Source organism: Pseudorca crassidens, chromosome 14 (genome assembly GCF_039906515.1).
Source record: "Pseudorca crassidens isolate mPseCra1 chromosome 14, mPseCra1.hap1, whole genome shotgun sequence".
Classification (NCBI taxonomy): Eukaryota; Metazoa; Chordata; class Mammalia; order Artiodactyla; family Delphinidae; genus Pseudorca; species Pseudorca crassidens.
The window spans coordinates 52,470,392-52,489,642 of record NC_090309.1 but is presented as its reverse complement, the minus strand read 5'-3'; the positions used below and the strand labels follow the sequence as shown (position 1 = coordinate 52,489,642).

The 19,251-nt window shown below is 38.3% G+C and overlaps 2 protein-coding genes across 2 annotated transcripts in view; one reads left to right on the top strand and one right to left on the bottom strand.

Annotated features, from left to right (window-relative positions):
• The window catches only part of GTF2A1L (general transcription factor IIA subunit 1 like), a 62,911-nt gene extending 57,712 nt beyond the window's left edge, over nucleotides 1-5,199 (top strand). Inside the window, exon 11 of the mRNA XM_067703029.1 lies at nucleotides 4,986-5,199. Coding sequence (XP_067559130.1) covers nucleotides 4,986-5,093 — 108 coding nt within the window. The 3' untranslated portion in view covers nucleotides 5,094-5,199. The remainder of the gene's footprint in view (nucleotides 1-4,985) is intronic.
• Nucleotides 5,200-11,624: 6,425 nt separating this feature from the next.
• Nucleotides 11,625-19,251, bottom strand: part of LHCGR (luteinizing hormone/choriogonadotropin receptor) — a 59,207-nt gene continuing 51,580 nt past the window's right edge. The window contains exon 11 of the mRNA XM_067703027.1: nucleotides 11,625-13,053. Coding sequence (XP_067559128.1) covers nucleotides 11,964-13,053 — 1,090 coding nt within the window. The 3' untranslated portion in view covers nucleotides 11,625-11,963. The remainder of the gene's footprint in view (nucleotides 13,054-19,251) is intronic.

Below are 19,251 nucleotides of genomic sequence, written 5' to 3'. Positions count from 1 at the left end.
ACATGCACCCCTCCCCATGTTCATAGCAGCACTATTTACCATTGCTAAGGCATGGAAACAACCTAAATGTCCATCGACAGATGAATGGAGATGTGGTATATATATACAGTGGAATATTACTGAGCCATAAAAAAGAATGAAATAATGCCATTTGCAGCAACATGGATGGACCTAGAGATTATCATACTAAGTGAAGTAAGTCAGAAAGAGAAAGAAATACTATATGATATCACTTATATATGGAATCTAAAATATGACACAAAGAACTATATCTATGAAACGAAAATTGACTCATAGTTACAGAGAGCAGACTTGTGGTTGACAAGGGGGAGGGGGAGTAGAGGAGGGAAGGATTGGGAGTTTGCAGTTATATATATAATATAATATATATTATAATAATATAATATTATACAACAAGATCCTATTGTATAGCACAGGAAACCATATTCAATATCCTGTGACAAACCATAATGGAAAAGAATATGAAAAAGAATATGTGTGTGTGTGTGTGTGTATAACTGAGTCACTTTGCTGTACAGAAGAAACGAACACAACATTGTAAATCAACTGTACTTCAATAAAATTAAAAAAGTATCATTGGTACTTGGTGATTAGTTGGTCATGAGAGAATGATTGACAAGGGAGAGTTAAAGGTGTCTATCAGGTTTCAAGCCTAAAAATTAGGTTAGTAGCAATTGAACTTTAGCAACTAAAATATAATACAGCTTAAATTTGTTTTTAAACACTATAACTGTGATTATGTAGTCAGTTTTGCATTCTTATTCATATTTACATTTTTTAGCAGCTTTGAGATATAATTCACATACTATACACTTCACCTATTTAAAGTGTACAATTAAGTGGTTTTAGTATATTTATGGATATGTGTAACCATTAACACAGTCAATTTTAGAAAATTTTTATCACCTCAGAAAGAAAGCCCATACCCTTTAGTTCTTACTCCCATATTGCCCCCTTTCTCCCATCCCCAGTAGTAAGGAACTACTAATGTACTTTCCATCATTGTAGATTTCCCTATTCTGGAGTTTCATATGAAAGGAATCATATAATATGTGGTCTTTTATGACTGGTTTCATTTATTTCACACCGTATTTCAAGATTCATCCATATTATAGCTTGTAACAGTTCTTCATTCCTTTTTATTGATGAATACTAGTCCATTGAATGGATATACCACATTTTGTTTATCCATTCATCTGTTGAGTGATATTTGAGTTGTTTCTACCTTTTGGCTATTATGAAGAATTCTGCTATAAATATTCATGTACCAGTTTTTTGTGAATATATATTTTCATTTCTCTTGGTAAATACCTAGGAGTGGAATTCCTGGGTCATATGGTAATAATTTGAGGCACTACCAGACTGTTTTCCAAGGTGGCTGTACCATTTTTCATTCCCATCAGCAGTGTGTGATGGTTTAGATTGCTTTACATTCTCACTAACACTTGTTATCTGACTTTTTGATTCTAGCCATCCTAGTGGGTGTGAAGTGGTATCTCGTGGTTTTGATTCGCATTTCCCTGATGACTAATGCATATTTACATCTTTGACTTGTTTTCAGTAACAATTTCAATATACTCAGGGGAGATGGAGGATGGTACTTTGAATTGCTGTAAAAAATGAATCCTTTTCTCTAAAAATAAGATAATTTTCTCTCCTATAACATTTTTTATAGATAGAAAATGGCAATTTAGATGCTGGTAAACATAAGCATAAGAAGGAATAGGTAATAGAAAAGGGACTGGTCTTGGTTTGAAAGTTCTTTTAGATTCTTACAGTGTATTGTGTTCTAGAAACAGTGTATTGTACTGTATAGATACTAGATTGTATATGCATTTCTTAGAGTCACAAATAATTTTCTAGACTATTATGGATATAGTATTCTTTGTGGTACTGCATTGTGGGCAATAGCTTGTAATTAATTAACATTGAATTAATAGAATTTAGTATTTTAGTGATGTTAAGGAGGAGTAGGTTGCAGTTTTGGATGTGATGTCCAGGGGAGGCCTTACTGAGAACGTGATTGGGTAAAGATCAAAAGGAGGTAAGAGAGGGGACTTCCTTGGTGGCGCAGTGGTTAAGACTCCGTGCTCCCAGTGCAGGGGGCCTGGGTTTGATCCCTGGTCAGAGAACTAGATCCCACATGCATGCCGCAACTAAGAGTTCACATGCCACAACTAAGGAGCTGGCAAGGTGCAACTAATGAGCCCGCCTGCCACAACTAAGATGTGGTGCAACCAAATAAATTTAAAAACTTTTTTTAAAAAAAGGAGGTAAGAGAATGAACCATGAGGATATTTGGATGTAATCATTTCGGACAGAGGGAACAGTAAATAATACATAAGTCCTGAGGTAGACGAATACCTGTGTGTTCAGGGAACAATGAGGAGAGCAGAGCAGTAAGTGAGGGGAAGAGCAGGATCTTATAGTCCATTTTAAGGACTTTATTTTTTGGATGAGAAGTCATTGGAGAGTTTTGAGCATAGAAATGATATCTGGTTTATGTTTTTAGTAGGGCCATAGTAAAAGTAGACTGGCTACCATGTTTAGAGTAGACTAAGAGGAAGACAAGGGTGAAAATAGGGAAACTAGTCATGAGACATATTAATCCAGGTGAGAGAGGATGGTGGCTTAGACAAGAGTAATAGTAGTGGAGGTGGTAGAAGTGGTTGGAATATGCTTTGTAGGTAGAACTAACATTTACTGATGGATCTGGATATGAGGTGTGAGTAGGAGGTGTAAGGATTGTGTCCAAGATTTCTGGCCTGAATGAGAAGAATGAGTGGCCATTCCTCACTGAGATGCGGAAGACTGTGAGGTGTGGGGGAGAGTATAATAGTGTCTTTGTTTTAAACTTGCTTGAGATGTTTATTGGACATTTATGAAGAGGTGCTGAAGCAGTTGAATGAGAATCTGGAGTTTAAGGGAGAGGTGTGAGCTAGAGATATAATTTTGGAGAGTCCTCAGCATATAGATGATGTTTAAAGCCATGAGATTAGATAAGATCACCAAGAGAGTGAATATCAACAGAAAGAAGAGTCCTGGTACACTCTAAAATTGAGAAGTAAGAGAGAGAAGGAGGAATCAAAGGAGTGGCCAAAGAGTCATGTGGAAAGCCAGGAATGTTCTAGAAGCCAAGTAAGGAAAATATTTCAAAGAGGATATATTGAATGGTGCCAGTAGATCAAGTATTTTTAAAATTTTTTCCTTATTATGTTATCTCTTTTGTTGCTGTGGTAAACGGGCTCTTTATATCTTCTAACTGTTGCTTATATATCACTATTTGAAGGCAATGAATTTCAGTTTATTAATTTTGTATCAATACTGAATTCTTATTTAGTCATTTTAAATTGATTATCTTAGGTTTTTCAGACATCCAGTCATTGCATCTGCAAATTTATTTCATCTCTTCCAATATTTATCTCTGTAGTTCTTTCTTCTCGTCTAATTGTATTGGCTAGTACCTCTAGAGTGAAAAGTTGGTTAAGAGTGGGTATTCTTGTCTATGTCCTGACTTGAGCGGGAGTACTTTTAGGGTTTCCGCACTAAGCAGTATGTCACGGCTTTTGGGTTGAGGTAGGGGTGTGTGTGTGTGTGTATGTTTGTAGGGCATAGTCTTTCTTATTTTAGTTTAAAAAAAAAATCTATAATGCATGAGTTTTATCAAAAGCTTTTTCAACATCATTGAAGATGATTATATTATTTGTCTCCTTAGGTCTAGTAATATAGTGTTTGTACTAGTAAATTCCTAATTTTGAACCATTGTTGCATTTCTAGAATAATGTAGTCACTAGATAAAGCTACTGGGATGAGTTGTTGCCGCTGCTTCTACCGTTGTTCTTTTCCTAATTCTGGCCAGATTTTATCATCTTTGTTAAGGATTCTGTTGTCACTGTTGTGTTCCCCGAGACTTAAGATACGTGCAAGTGGAAATTTGGAAGTCAAACTCAGAAAAGAAATTTTCTGTCGCCAGGCCATTTCCCCCACACACAAATAGAGGGTTTATCCTTTGTATTTTCTTATGCTTCACAAAATGCATCCAAATACTAGTCACAGGCTTTTCTTCCTTGATTTGACTATTTGCAATCAACACCCAGGTTTAATTTTTACCCTTGATTTCAGATCATATATTTCTAAATTTTTAAAATAGTCACTTGTGGTCTACCCAGAAGTAACAATGATTGTACGATTTCTTACCTCTTAAGGTAGTAGGATTTTCTGGTTTTAATTTTGTATCAGGCTGATTTACTGAATCCAAAGAATAGCTAATAGAATCTGATAGATTATAAGTTGTATTTTCAGACCTTGCTCAGTGCGTTATTGTGACTTTCTTCTTAGAAATGAAACACCACTATTTTTTCATTCCGGATATTATTAACTACATCCTCTCTTGTTTATTCCTTTGCAGACATAGTGAACTTTTTGCTTTTCTTGAGCAATCCAGGCATGCCCCTCCTCAGGACTTCTGTTCCCTTTGTCTGGAATGCTCTCTACTCAATATCTTCTTTTTAAGTCTTTGCTCAAATGTTACTTCACAAGTCAGGCCCACCCTGACTCTTCTATTTAAAATTCTAACCCCACCTCTGTGTTCGTGATATTCCTTTTCCAGATCTATTTTTCATAACACTTAACCACCTTTTAATATTCTGTATAGTTTACGTGTTTATTAAGTTTGTTTCTCCCATCCTTACTAAAATGTAACCTCTTCAAAGACAGGAATTTTTTTCCTGTTCTAAAAAATTATATCTATATTTTCCTTTTTAAAAAGCTAATATAGATCTCCAGTGCCTAAAACAATACCTGACACATAGGAACTGAGTGAATGAATAAACTATCTTGAGGAGGGTCTTATTTATAAAGAACTCCCATTTAGGGTCAGAATAATCCCATGGGATATGCAAAGAAATGTAAATGATCCTTTGACTTCTAAATTTAATTAATTTAGGCTGTTTTTCTCCCTCCAGATTCATCGAAGCAAGAACAAATGGAAATTCTATTTGAAAGATGGTATTATGTGTTTTGGAGGGAGAGACTATGTATTTGCAAAAGCCGTTGGTGATGCAGAGTGGTAAAACTGATGAGCTCAGTACATCATTAAGATCAGTGGGACTCGATCACATGTTGTTCACTGCATGGAATTTAATAAAATTATAATTCAGATGCAAATACAAATATACAGTTTTACATTTCTTTCATTTTACATTTCAAACTGTTTTAACAGGTTTTTATTTTTTAACCCCCATTGTCTATACCATTACAAAGCATAGATGTATCGGGTGTGATGTAGCATGAAAAAATGTCATATTTCTTTAATTTTGAAGTAAAATTTAAATCAGACTCCAGTTCCCCTTCGTGGTGAAGTCAGTATCAATTATTAGATTGGGGCTGGTGTTCTTCCCACCTCTCACCAAACCATGTTACAAAAGACCCTGGAGAGTAACACAATATTGTAAAGCAGCTATACTCCAATTAAAAAAAAATCATATTTGAAAAAAAAAAGGATCCTGGAGAGTCTTATAAGTAGCAGGATATTTAAGAAGGCTTCTCTGGATCTTCAGTCTACGCTTATCACCAGCAGTATGCTGATTGTGCAAGCCCAGATGGTTCCTTGGAGGCAGATGCCTCAGTTGAGCTCATACTAAACATGAAAATAGTTGCTGAGGCCAGGATCCCTAGAGCCAAGGATGAGCCTTTCTGGGTTTATCATGTGGCCAGGCCATTCTTCTTTGTACCTGCTATTTCCCTGGGGAACTGTAGGGAGTGGGTTGGGTTCCCATTCTAATTCTTGTTGCTTCATACTTCTGTCCTCTTCCCTCTTTCCCTATTTTTTTTTTTTTCTATTTTTCTTACCGTTGAAGACCCCTTTGCAGAGTCTTTACCCCTCAAAGATACTGTCTCTCTTCTTTTTTCCTAACAGGGAATTCCCTCATTGAGATTAGGTTTTCTAAAACAAAAGTCAAGAAGAGATGTTCTGTTTAGGAACCTTCTGCTTAGGTGAGACAATCTCATTTGAAAAGAGAAGACCTGGATAACTCTTAAAACCAGGGAGAGAAAACAAAATGTAAAATGCAAATAGCACCGTTTTCCTACACCATTGAAAATAAAGCATATTAGTAACCTATTCTGTAATATTCTTTTCCTTAGTAGACTTAAATTCCTCAAAGGAACGTTTTCTCCATCATTCTGCTTCTTTTAGTGGGTGGAGTACACATGGTATCCAAGTCTAGGATCCCTGTTTTGGCCCTGAATGGTGTTCTCCAGGGTAGTAATTCTCTCACAAAAAGCAGTTCTGGGATTGAGTGGATTATGGTCTGTGAAAGCTCCTTGAGGGTTACGTACCTGGATCTGGCTGGTCACAGGGTGAATTCCCCACTTCTTTTTCAGAGGCAACCCCACTTGGAGGGTTTAATTTATTCCAACACTTGTTCTGTTCTACCCAAGGGACTCAGCTACTGTTAGGTCTTCTCAAAATCTGGATAAATCTTATCTGGGTCATGAACAACATGAGGGGGACACTGTCTTTGGCCTAAAGTTGGCCGCTGCATGAGGATTCAGTTAGTACTAGTGAGTGAGCTGGTCCCCTCTCCAGATTCTCCAGCTATGCCTTCTTCATCCTCAGAGTGACTGTCCACCACCACCACTGCTATTCCAAATCCTTTTCCGTCTCTTGATAACTCCCAGGAGCTATGGGTTCCCTCATGGATGTTGCCTACCATGAAATGTTCATCTTTTCTACATGGGAGGCAAATGAGAGCACTTATTCTTTGTGTCATTGCTGAAATGTACCCCCTCCAGTGTTGAGGAGGGGGTACACTTTCTATTCTTCTTCCTGCTTTTTTTTTCCCAGGCTCACCCGGTCACCCTGTATTAACTGCTGAATTTGTCGACAAGGTGCATTCACTTGGAAATTGGGGTTTAATGTTGGTTTAAGTGTTTGGGAGAGGCAATAATAGTTGTTTCTAAAATTCTTTTCCTCCTCTCCACTGTGAATTTTAAATTCTCACTTTGCTTTAGTGATTTAAAAAAAAATTGTATCACAAATACTACTATATTGCCGTCTTTATTTATGTGGCACATTTTATCAGAGAAAAAAAGTCACTGTCCCATTTGTGTGTCCCTCCTATATTTGATTCTATTCTGTTACATTACAGAAAACTTTTTGATGGTATGGGCCCACTAAGTTGATTTCACTACCTACTGATGGGTCATAACTCACAGTTAAATATATTTTTAGCCCATGTGCCAAAGATAAAGTGAGACAAATCTTAATCCATTTTGAAAGAGTAAATTGTACTTTAAGTCCTGCAAGTTGGTGGAGTTTACCTGAGACTTGGCTTTAATGTGATACTACTTTTACTTTCAGGAACCTCTTTATCATGTCCAAGCTTAACACTTCTTGTTGCATATTTTAACAAAATATCGTAAAGTAAGTTATATGTTCTTATAAATACAATAACTTGGCAAATGTCATCCTACATCATATTATAGATGGTGAATGTCTCTGTGAAAGAAGTTAGTTTGTTGTGTTAAATGAAATTTATGTAAGTATCATGTATAGTAATTTCCTAACGCAAACTTTTTCTCATGCATGCATCCTGCAGTGCTTTTTTAACATACTTTCCACCTCTCCCTGTAGGCTAAGAAGGTCTTGAGTTTGCACAGTCTCTTAGGGACTGACCAACTGACCTTGCCTGGATTACCTTCTTTACCTGTTTTATTCAGTGTGCTATAATATGTGTAAAAGATTATCTGTTACAGCTCAGACTTCATAGGGCAATGAGACTCCAGTTCTGGCTGAGGCACTCAGTTGAAGTCATTTAAGTTGTGTAGCCAAACTAATAACTTAGAGTGAATAGCAAAGGTTAATTGGGTGGTGAGCAGGGGAATTTAGTGGGGGAATTTCTTTTGACTCTTGTTAGTAGGTTAATGCTGTGCTGTTTTTCATGTAAATATACTCTGAGCTAGGTGGAAATTTTACTATTTGTAACTAGAAAGCTAAATTATAAATAGGTGGCTCATGGTAATAACTCTTAGGAAGTGACTTGATATTAATAAAAATATTGCACATTTTGAAGAAAAGATTCTTTCCAATTGTGAACACATTTACTGAAATCTTAGTGACATAAAGATTCTTAATTTACACGTGGGCTTATTAATACATTTTTGAGGAAACTAAAACCAGGCCCTTTATAGCAAATGTTATAACATTTGGACAAAATGCCTTTTAAAAATATTTTGTAAGTTTAGATGAGCTACTCCAAATTAACTCTTTTTAGTCATTTTGCAACCTACAAGTGATAACGTCAAACATGGTAAAAAAAAAAAATACATGATAGAAATATAAATTTCTTGAGCATTTGATGTTTTTATGATTTATGTATGAGAGATTATACAGATTAGGAACATACACACTTTCTGTGAGACCATCTCATAAGGAAAATGCTTCTTAACAAGGATTGTTTTATATTTCAGTTATAAAAGTGAATCAGCTAAAAATATTAATCACCTCATGTGCAAGACTAGGATAGATATAGTGGGAGAAATGAAGAAGTAGGAGATGAGTATATCACTAAAGGAATTTATAAGGTAGGTGAAATAAGAGATACACATGTAAAGATAATACCAGCATTGTAGAACAAAAAATACGTGATACAGATGACAGGTACTAAAGAAGTCTAAAGAGATAAACCATTGTGGTTACATATTTATTATTTATGCCCTGCTTTATTTGAAGTAAAGGCAGTGTCTTGACTATAGTGGATTAGGGAGGGAGTAGATTAAGAAGAATTTGATAAGATAAACCTGTAGCTGGGATCTTAAAGAATGCAGGAGGAAGACAGGTAAGGAAGAAGGTGCGCCAGATGGTAAGAGTGGCACAGGCACCAGCATGGAGATGCATAGCTAGGGAAAGGTAATTGGGACAACTTGTTTCATGTAAAAAAACGGGAGATAAAGTGAGCAAACTTGAGGGTGGATTCTGGAGCTCTTTGAATGTTAGGCTAGGAGCTAAAATTTATAGGTAATGATGAGCTGCTCAGAATTTTTGGCAGGTGTGTAATAAGATGAGATAGCATTTTAGGATGATTAATCAGTGGTGGTGGTGGGATGTCCATGAGAGCATGGACATGGGAAAGGTTGGATATGAATAAAAATGAGGGAGGTATAGTAATACTCCAGAGGTAAGGGGAAATGGCCTGAGATGTGGGCATGGTGGTAGGGAAGCAAAATAAAGAACTGATGTGGAAGACAATTGAAAGGAATAATTAGTGAATGAAAGGATGTGAGAATGAGGAAGACAGTACACTATGACTCTGTATGTTAAAACTTAAATTATAATGTAGAAAATAAAGATCAGTATTTGTGGAAAAGGCTGTAAAAGTTGTTTTCAGAGTATAGGTACAAGTACCTTAGGCTCAAACAATAATTAAGAGTTCATAATTTAAAGTTTCTCCACAAGGTTGTACTTTATTTTTTCTTTTGTTTTACGTTCTGTTTTCCTTGCTTAGTTGTTTTGGTTCTGTGATTGTGAATCAGAAAGTTTATTGTGTGTGTATACAGCAACATGACTAATTAGCATTCTCTCATATCATTGAGACAAATTCTAGAACACTGGCTTACAAGAGAGAGGACTGCATTTGAGTAAAGACAAGTAACTAGTTGTGGAGTAGAAAAGTCAGAAATATAAAAAACACATTACAGAGAAGAGATATTTTATAAAGTTTATACTTTTTATCTATTTTGAATAATTTTACAAAATGGCATAATGATTGAAAGCAGACTAAATGTTTGGAGAGTCTAGTTATGCCTACACATTTATTTAATAAATGCCAAAGCAGAGCTAAAAACTGGAAATAGGCCAGATATCCATTGATAAGAAAATGGAAAACAGTGTTACATTCATACAGTGGGATACTATTCATCAATGAAAAAGGAATGAACTACTAATTCAAGCAGCAGCAGTGATGAATAGCAAAAACATTGTATTGAGTCAAAGAGCCTTACACAAAAGAGTATAAACTGTATGATTCTATTTATATGAAGTTCTAGAGCAGACAAGAATTAATCTATGGGGAAAAAAATCATAACCATTATTACCCCTGTAGGGTAGGGGTGAGGGGTTAATTAAGAAAGGGCATGAGGAAACTTTCTGGGGTGAGTGTTCTATATCTTCATGGAGGTTTTGGGTGTCTGCATTTCTCAAAATGCATTAAATGGTATGCTTAGGATTTGTCCATTTCACCATATGTAAATTTTACCTTAAAAATGTAGACAAATACTAAACTTTGGTTAATGATCAGCATGCTGAAGCGTTTAAGGGCTGACAATTACTGAGGTCTGCAACTTAAAATGCATCAGAAATGGATGGATAAATACTGCTAGATAGTTATATAGGTGTGTTATGAAACCAATATAGTAAAATGTTGAATCTAAGTGTACAGGTGTGCACACACAATTATTTCAACTTTTCTTATGTTGGAAAATGTTGGGGGATATTGAAAGAACTTTGAACACATATTAAACCTTTGAATGACTATGATTTACCAGTATGGGAGGCAGTAGAACACAGTGGTTAAGATGCTGGGGTCCTGAATCAGAACTTTGAGTTTGAATCCCATTAGTTGAATCTTTTATTAGTTTTGAGAACTTGGGAAAATTGTAATAGGTTTTCCTCTATTATAAAATGTGAATAATATCTTCATCATAGAGTTTTATGAAGATTAAGTGGGTTAAATTATATAAAATACTTAACAACATGTTTGGCATATAATAAACTTTCAGTAAGTTACTTTAAAGTGTCAGAAGAACTTACAAAAACCACTGCAATTAAAACCGTAATTTCATTGTCCTATAAGAGTCAATTCTGATAAATAAAAATATCTCTAGCAAATATTGGATGTATTTTTCTATACCCTCAAAGATAGAAATGATGAAAGTTAAGCATTTTAAAATATTTAAATATTTTCTTTTACTTCCATAAAAGATAGGGCCCTAGAAAGAAAAAAAAATTTTTTTTTCCCTTATTGATTTCATAACTTCAGTGTAATTCAGCACATTTGTTGGATACTATTGCCGAGATCCTGAGCTAGGAGACGGAAACAAAATTGAGACAGGGTTCCTACCCACAAGGAGTTTACAGTATACTGTTTAATGCTTCATTGCTCTTTAGAGACTAAACACCAAACCAACAGGCTGAAATGTGCCTTCAGATGCTTACTTTACTTTAAATAGTAGAACCTAGATGGGATAGATAAACGTCTTTAGGACAGCACTATCCAATAGAACTTTCTGTGATGATGAAACTGTTCTGTGTATGTGCTGTCTAATAGGGTAACCACTGATCATGTGTGGCTACTGAGCATTTGAAATGGGGCTAGTGCAACTGAGAAACTACATTTTTAATTTCATTTTAATTTAGCTACATGTGTCTGGTGGGTACCAGATTGAACAGTGCATCTCTAGAGTGTATTTCTCAAGCTATCTGATGAAAAGGACAAGTTATTTTAAACTTCAAATGTTACGGACTAACATTTTTATAAAATGCAATAAAAATTATTGCAAGGACAAAAAGAAAAAATTAAAGACATGCAAAATATCACCTCATTTTTAAAATATTAGATTCAACAGACATAAAATTACTCTGCCAAAATTGCTGTAAAAGTTTCTAAACACTCTCAACTTCTGTATGGTCATGTGCCAGTGACGCATAGTTTTTAGACTGGCAATGGTCATAGACCACACTTTGAGCCAGGAAGAGGTCTTTTTTTGCCTAATGTGCCTAACATAATTTCCTGAAATCAGCTCTTTGTTAAAATTACTGGTACAGATAATTTTTTTACATATTTAAGTATAATTCAGTAATGTGGTTACTGATGTAACAGTTAACACTCCTTACAGCAAGTCTTGTCCAGGACAGCTGAATATTGACATTGTAATGTGGTCACTTACAAGGTAGACTGGGAAGGCTTATTTGATCCAGTGAAGCCATTTTTGCAGTTGGAGGTATAAGCTGAAAAATCCTTCCTCCTATAAAGTTCAGCTCGATATTTACAGCAGCCAAATTTGCTCAGCAACAGAAAGAAATCCCTTCGGAATGCCTTTGTGAAAATTGCGTACAGAAACGGATTGGCACACGAATTGACAGGATAAAAAAGAACCAGTAAAACCTTAGAGTTGGTTACTGTAATAAGGGGCACTTTGAAGGCAGCTGAGATGGCAAAGAAAGAGATTGGTGCCATGCAGGTGAAATCGGTGAAGATGAGGACTGCCATTTTCTTAGCAATCTTTGTATCTTTGTTAGTAGCCATCAGCTCCGGATTTTGAACTGCAAAATAAATTTTAATGTAGCAAGCACAGATGATGATGAAGGCCACCACATTGAGCATCAGGATGGTTAATATGTAGACCTGTGAGAGAGTGGTTTCCACATCCATGGGGAGGCAAATGCTGACCTTCATGTAATTGCTGACACCCACAAGAGGCAACATGGCGATTAGAGTAGAAAAGAGCCATCCTCCAAGCATAATCGGAATGGCATGTTTTAATCGCAGCTTTTGGTCCAGCTGAATAGCATAGGTGATGGTGTGCCATCTTTCTAGTGTGATGACTGTGAGGGTGTAGACAGAAAGTTCACTCGCAAATACAGTGAAGAAGCCAGCAGCGCTACATCCACTCCCTGTCTGCCAATCTATGGCATGGTTATAATACTGGCCTTTGGTTTGGGCATCAACTGAGGCAATGAGTAGCAGGTAGAGCCCCATGCAGAAGTCTGCAAAGGAGAGGTTGCACATGAGAAAGCGGGGCACTGTCAGTTTATAACGACTGGTCAGGAGAACAAAGAGGACAGTCACATTTCCCGTGATGGCTAAAATATTAATCAGCCAAATCAGTACTCTAAGGAAGTCATAGCCCATAATATCTTCACAGGGATTAAAAGCATCTGGTTCAGGAGCACATTGGAGTGTCTTGGGTAAGCAGAAACCATAGTCATAATCCCAGCCACTCAGTTCGCTCTCAGCAAAGATGGCAGAATAACTGTAAGAAGAATAGTTTGGCTCAATGTAAACTTAGAATTTTTACGATTCTGGGTATTGAAAATATTCAGCAATCATCCGTAGTGTTTTTTTAAGGAAAATAAACAAAAAGCAAACAAAGTCACAACAGCCTTAGTCTTACATTTATTTATCTGAGAACTCTGAATTGATGTAGGATTTCCTTAAGAAGGGAATGAAAAGCCATTTAGACTTTTTTTTTAATATGTAGATTTTACACAATGATGCAAAGACTTAATGAAGCTGTTTACAGAGGATGATTTTCTTTGGGAAACAAATTTAGAGACATAATCTTGCTTGCTCAATGTAAAAGAACCCTTTCTTGACATTTTCTTAACTATTTATCTCCTTTAGTTGTCAACCAAACTGTTACCAAGCTGTCTGTCTGTAGTAGAACACAAATGGGATTGGAAGGCTCACATCGTTAAAGATCGCCAGCTACTGAAGGACATGCTTGCACTTAAGTCCCTGGCTAGTCAGATAGGCCAGGTGAGAAATAGAAACCAAGGGTAGGTTGCTCGATAGAAATTTAGGAGCAGAGGAAGAATAGAGTCATGAACAATAGGAAGAAATAGTTTTAAATAGATATTTCTTACAGTATGAGTCAAATTCAGAGAGTGGATTGAAGAGGAGCTCTGTCCCTAGAGAAGGAATAGTCCCACCTCCGCCACTCCCTTGCTCCCAACCACACTGGCTACTGCTTGAGTTCAGATTTTCATTTTCTCTTAAGGGACAATTACTTTAGTTTTCTTCCTGGCATCCTTCCTGTAGTTTTAGCCCTCTTGTAGTGCATCTGTATATTCCTTCTGTATGGCCTTTCTTACGCACAGATATATTAATTCAAACATTTCCTAGATTCTCATTGGCTAGGGGATAAACTCCAGACTCCTTGTGATGACCTCTAAGTCTCTCCTTGATCTTCGTCCTGTCTCCTTCTCCAGTCCATCTCTAAGAAGCAGTCGTGCTGCACAGTGCAGGACATGGGCTCTAAAGCAAGACTGCCTGGGTTCCAGCTTTTACTGGCTGTGTAAACCTGGGAGAGTTATTTTAACATCTCTGTACCTCAGATTCTTCATTTGCCTAGTAGGGATAATAATCATACCTCCCTCATTAGGGTTGTGCTAAGGATTAATGTATTAACACATGTAGATTGTTCAGGATAATGCCTGACATCTATTAAGTGCTCAGTGACTGTTAGAGATTCTCATAATTATCTCTTGCAAATCCCCTGTGCAGCCAACCCTTTGGTCACATGAAATGACATGTGGCTCTCAGAATAAGTTCTACTGTTTCATCCCTTCGTATTTGAATGTGCTGTTTCTTCTTCCCTTTCTTTCCTCATTTCTCTGGAGAATTCCTCCTGATCTTTAAAGATAAGCATCTCTATGAAGCCTTTCCTCTACACCTCTAAGGAGTTTATCACCCCTTCTCTCAGCCATGACTGCACTTAAGTACTATTGTAATTCTCAAACTAGATTGCCATTATGTGATGATGCATGTCTTCTTTCATAGTCTGTGAGGCTATTCTTTAATAGCCTTGAAGTCAGGGGATTAGGTCTTATTTATGTCTAAAATCTCAGTGCCTCACATAGTTTTAGCTCAGACTATCCATTCAATAAATGTTTGTGGAATGAGTAAACCAGGGTGATGCTGGCTTGGAAAGGAATTGAGAGGATACAGAGACAATGAATGATACAGTATGATACAAGTAGGCTTAACAAATTTTCTCTTTGCCCACAGTTGGCTAATACAATCTTGGGAGGTGGAGAAAGGGGCATAATTTTTCTGTCAGGGCCATTACAAATATGTATTTCACCTTAGAGTTCCTCACACATTAAAAGAGCATTTTTCTCTAGTCTTAAAACTTAGCTTCTCATTTTCTGTAGAAGGAAGTGTGTACCTAATACAGTGAGTGGATAAAATGATATATTTGAGCAATACAATTACCTAAGGGAAGAAACACATTTAAAAAAAAAAATGGAAAAGAAATCTATGACTGGGGACTCCAAAAACGTGCTAGCATATCATAGAAACCACACTGGAACTGGAGAAATACTGCTGCCAGACACAGGAGACTGCATAGGAACCTCACTTGTTTCATTATTAAATGTAAGTAGCACATTTGTTTGTCCTCATGCACATCAGTATAATTACCTAATTTTTAAATCTTTAAAGAGATATGGTGGTTATAAGAATGATGAGAGAAAATAGGTTTTTTCTTACCATTGGCAAGGTCCTTAAAGACCAGCTCATTGAACCCTTCATTTTATTGGTAAGGAGGCCAAGATTAAAGGAGGTAAGTGACTTGCCTCAGGTCCCTCAGCACTAGGCACTGGTGGCAATGCTAGGTCTTCCTATGCATAGTCCAGGGGCCTTTCTTCTACTCCACTCTCTCTCAGTCAGTATTTTTCAAGGTGTGGTCCTTGGACCACCTGCATCAGAATTACCAGAGTCTTTGTTACAATGAAGATTCCTGGCTTTACTTCAGACCCTGAATCTAACTCTCTAGGGACAGAGCCCAGGAATCTGCATTTTAAGCAAGTTCCCTGGATGATTCCTACAAAATAATAGCCTTTATATTTAATCAGATGAAAACTTTCCAACTATTGCCGCTTTAGTTTCCCTTACTACTTTCCCGTTATTACAACTACTTCAGCTGCTATTAGAAGCACTAATTCAAAGCCACTAAAAATTCTGCCATGATTTCTGAATAAACTTGTATCACTGAGAGGTCAAACATGTTCCTTTGGAATTCTCTGGTGGCGCAGTGGTTAAGAATCCACCTGCGAATGCAGGGGACACGGGTTTGAGCCCCGGTCCGGGAAGATCTCACATGCTGCAGAGCAACTAAGCCTGTGGGCCACAACTACTGAGCCCGCATGCCACAACTACTGACACCTGTGCGCCTAGAGCCCACGCTCTGTGACAAGAGAAGCCACCACAATGAGAAGCCCTCGCACCGCAATGAAGAGTAGCCCCCGCTCGCTGCAACTAGAGAAAGCCTGTGCGCGGCAATGAAGACCCAACACAGCCAAAAATAGATAAATAAATTTTAAAAAAAAGTTCCCTTTCCCATTCCCCTGGTCCCTTGCTCTTTCTTTTTTTGCCCTACGGGGCACATGTCTAGCAATTCTTCTCCTTGGTGATTTGTCTTCAGACCAAAAACCTACCTGCTGCTACTTAACATGTGTCCTGGGATGGCTCCTGAGGGCAACAACATGACTGTTGACAAAACCCAGCATGGAGCTGTCTTTAGTACTGAAGGCTGTGCAGGGAGTGTGAATGGACTTGGATGGGCTTAGCAATATTGAGTCAGAGGAAGGAGAAGAAGTAGCACCATTGCTCCAGTTACAATCAACAGGCAGGAGAAAAGACAGGGATTTTAGGAGGACAGTGGGGCCAACCATAGCAGTAAGGGCACCGTAATATCTTGGGGAGAGGAGATAAGACTTAGTGGCTGGCTCTAGAATTTCTAAACTCCAGGGACTCGGGAATAGCAATCTGGTGGGAAGGGAAGGAAGGGGACTTATCACACAAGATGCTTTCACAGGGAACACACTCTTTTTACTTAGATTATGTGTTAATTTCAGGTAGTTTTGGGGATGCTGAAGATTAGAGGACTTGTTTTAAAACAGTGTTAGCATAGTAAACTCAAGATTGGATGCTCAGTTTGAAAGGCGTGGAGTGGTAGGGGCTGATGGTTACTGAGACTGAGGTAAGTCTCCCCTTCCCCCATAACACCCCTTGATGGTACCATTGACTCTACCCAGAAATGGTTTCCTATTAATGAGAAAAAAAAAAGCCATATGGTTGCAAAAGAGTTATGTGGAAGGTGATGATGGAGAGAGTATTGAGAGAGAAGAGTGGGAATGGTGAGGAAAAGGAACGCTGGAGGATAGTTGGTGTCAGACCTAAATGAAGGAAAAAAGAAAAGAAGAATACAGGCTATAATATAAGGTACCCTGGATGCTGTCACAGTCTTTAAAAACTCCCTTCACTCTCATGGTTCTGAAAGCCAAATGATATTTCTGCTGTCCCTTACAGTTAAGGAAAAAAGTCTCAAAAAAAATAAGTACTGCCCAGGGATACCTAGTGTTATAGGAACATTAATGCCAAAATTCATATCCATGGGACTTCCCTGGTGGTCCAATGGTTACGACTTTGCCTTCCAATGCAGGGGGTATGGGGTTGATCCCTGGTCGAGGAGCTAAGATCCCACATGCCTCGTGGCCAAAAACCAAAACATAAAACAGAAGCAATATTGTAACAAATTCAATAAAGACTTTAAAAATGGTCCACATCAAAAAAAAAAAATCTTAAAATAAAAAAGAATTCATATCCAACTCTGAGGAGCTCCATATTACCCTGCTGACTCTATATATCTTGCAGATTGATAGGAAAAAAGAGAAAAGAAAAGAAAAGAAAAAGATGTAGAGGAGGGAATGGAGATTGGCAAGGTATCTTAGAAGGGCATCTGGTTTTGTAGCCTGAAGGACATGGGGGAGGGGATGGGAGTGGAAGGGAAATAATAAAACTTCTAAATCACAGTAAATGTGGCATAGGGACACTGGGATTAACTTTTGAGGCATATGCTCTTTTACATTTTAACGTATGTGAAGTGCCAAAGCAGCTGAAAAATGTTAAAAAAAAAAATCAGTTAGTAGAATAGAAGTGGAACTCCTGTCTAGTGTGTGTCAGTGATAGCGTTAAGTCTGAATAATTTTAAGCTCCAGAGCATAATGATCAAGGTGGCCTAAGTCTCCTTGAAGGGAAGTGGCTACTTGTAGAAGCTGTGCCTGCAATCAGTTAATCTTTGTGGAATGCTGACCACATGACTAGTGAAAATCCTTACAAATGAGGCTATCATTAAACAAGCTCTTAGTGACATCAAAATACCTGCAAATAAAATTTTAATTCCTGAAGAGAATTTAATGTAACTGTAGAATGAATATATATATATATATATATATTTTTTTTTTTTTTTTTTTGCGGTACGCGGGCCTCTCACTGTTGTGGCCTCTCCTGTTGCGGAGCACAGGCTCCAGACGCGCAGGCTGAGCGGCCATGGCTCACGGGCCCAGCCGCTTCGCGGCACGTGGGATCCTCCCGGACCGGGGCACGAACCTGCGTCCCCTGCACTGGCAGGCAGACTCTCAACCACTGCGCCACCAGGGAAGCCTTAGGTATGTTTTTTAAAAGTATTTATTTTTAACCAGTTGAAAGAGATAATTGATCAACTGGATGCCACTTGCAAAAAAACACACAAAAGAATCCCCATTTTAAAACTATAAAAAATGCTTTGCAAACATGCCCCCAACCAAGACTTTTATCAAAAGAAAATCCTTGGGGGGAGACCTTCAAGATGGCAGAGGGGTAAGACATGGAGATCACCTTCCTCCCCACAAATACGTCAGAAATACATCTACATGTGGAAAAACTCCTACAGAACACCTATTGAATGCTGGCAGAAGACCTCAGGCTTCCCAAAAGGCAAGAAACTCCCCCACGTACCTGGGTAGGGCAAAAGAAAAAAGAAAAAACAGAGACAAAGAATAGGGATGGGACCTGCACCTCTGGGAGGGAGCTGTGAAGGAGGAAAAATTTCCACACACTAGGAAGCCCCTTCGCAGGCGGAGATGGGGGGATGGTGGAGGGGGGAAGCTTCAGAGCCACGGAGGAATGCATAGCAACAGGGGTGCAGAGGGCAAAGCAGAGAGATTCCCACACAGAGGATCGGTGCCAACCAGCACTCACCAGCCTGAGAGACTTGTCTGTTCACCCGCTGGGGTGGGTGTGGGCTGGGAGCTGAGGCTCGGGCTTCCGAGGTCAGATCCCAGGGAGAGGACTGGGGTTGGCTGTGTGCACACAGCCTGAAGGGGACTAGCATGCCACAGCTAGCCGGGAGGGAGTCCAGGAAAAAGCCTGGAACTGCCTAAGAGGCAAGAGACCATTGTTTTGGGGTGCACAAGAAGAGCGGATTCAGAGTACCGCCTAAAGGAGCTCCAGAGACGGGCGCGAGCCGCGGCTATCAGCGCGGACATCAGAGACGGGCATGAGACGCTAAGGCTGCTTCTGCAGCCACCAAGAAGCCTGTGTGCAAACACAGGTCACTATCCACACCACCGCTTCCAGGAGCCTGTGCAGCCCACCACTGCCAGGGTCCCGTGATCCAGCAACAACT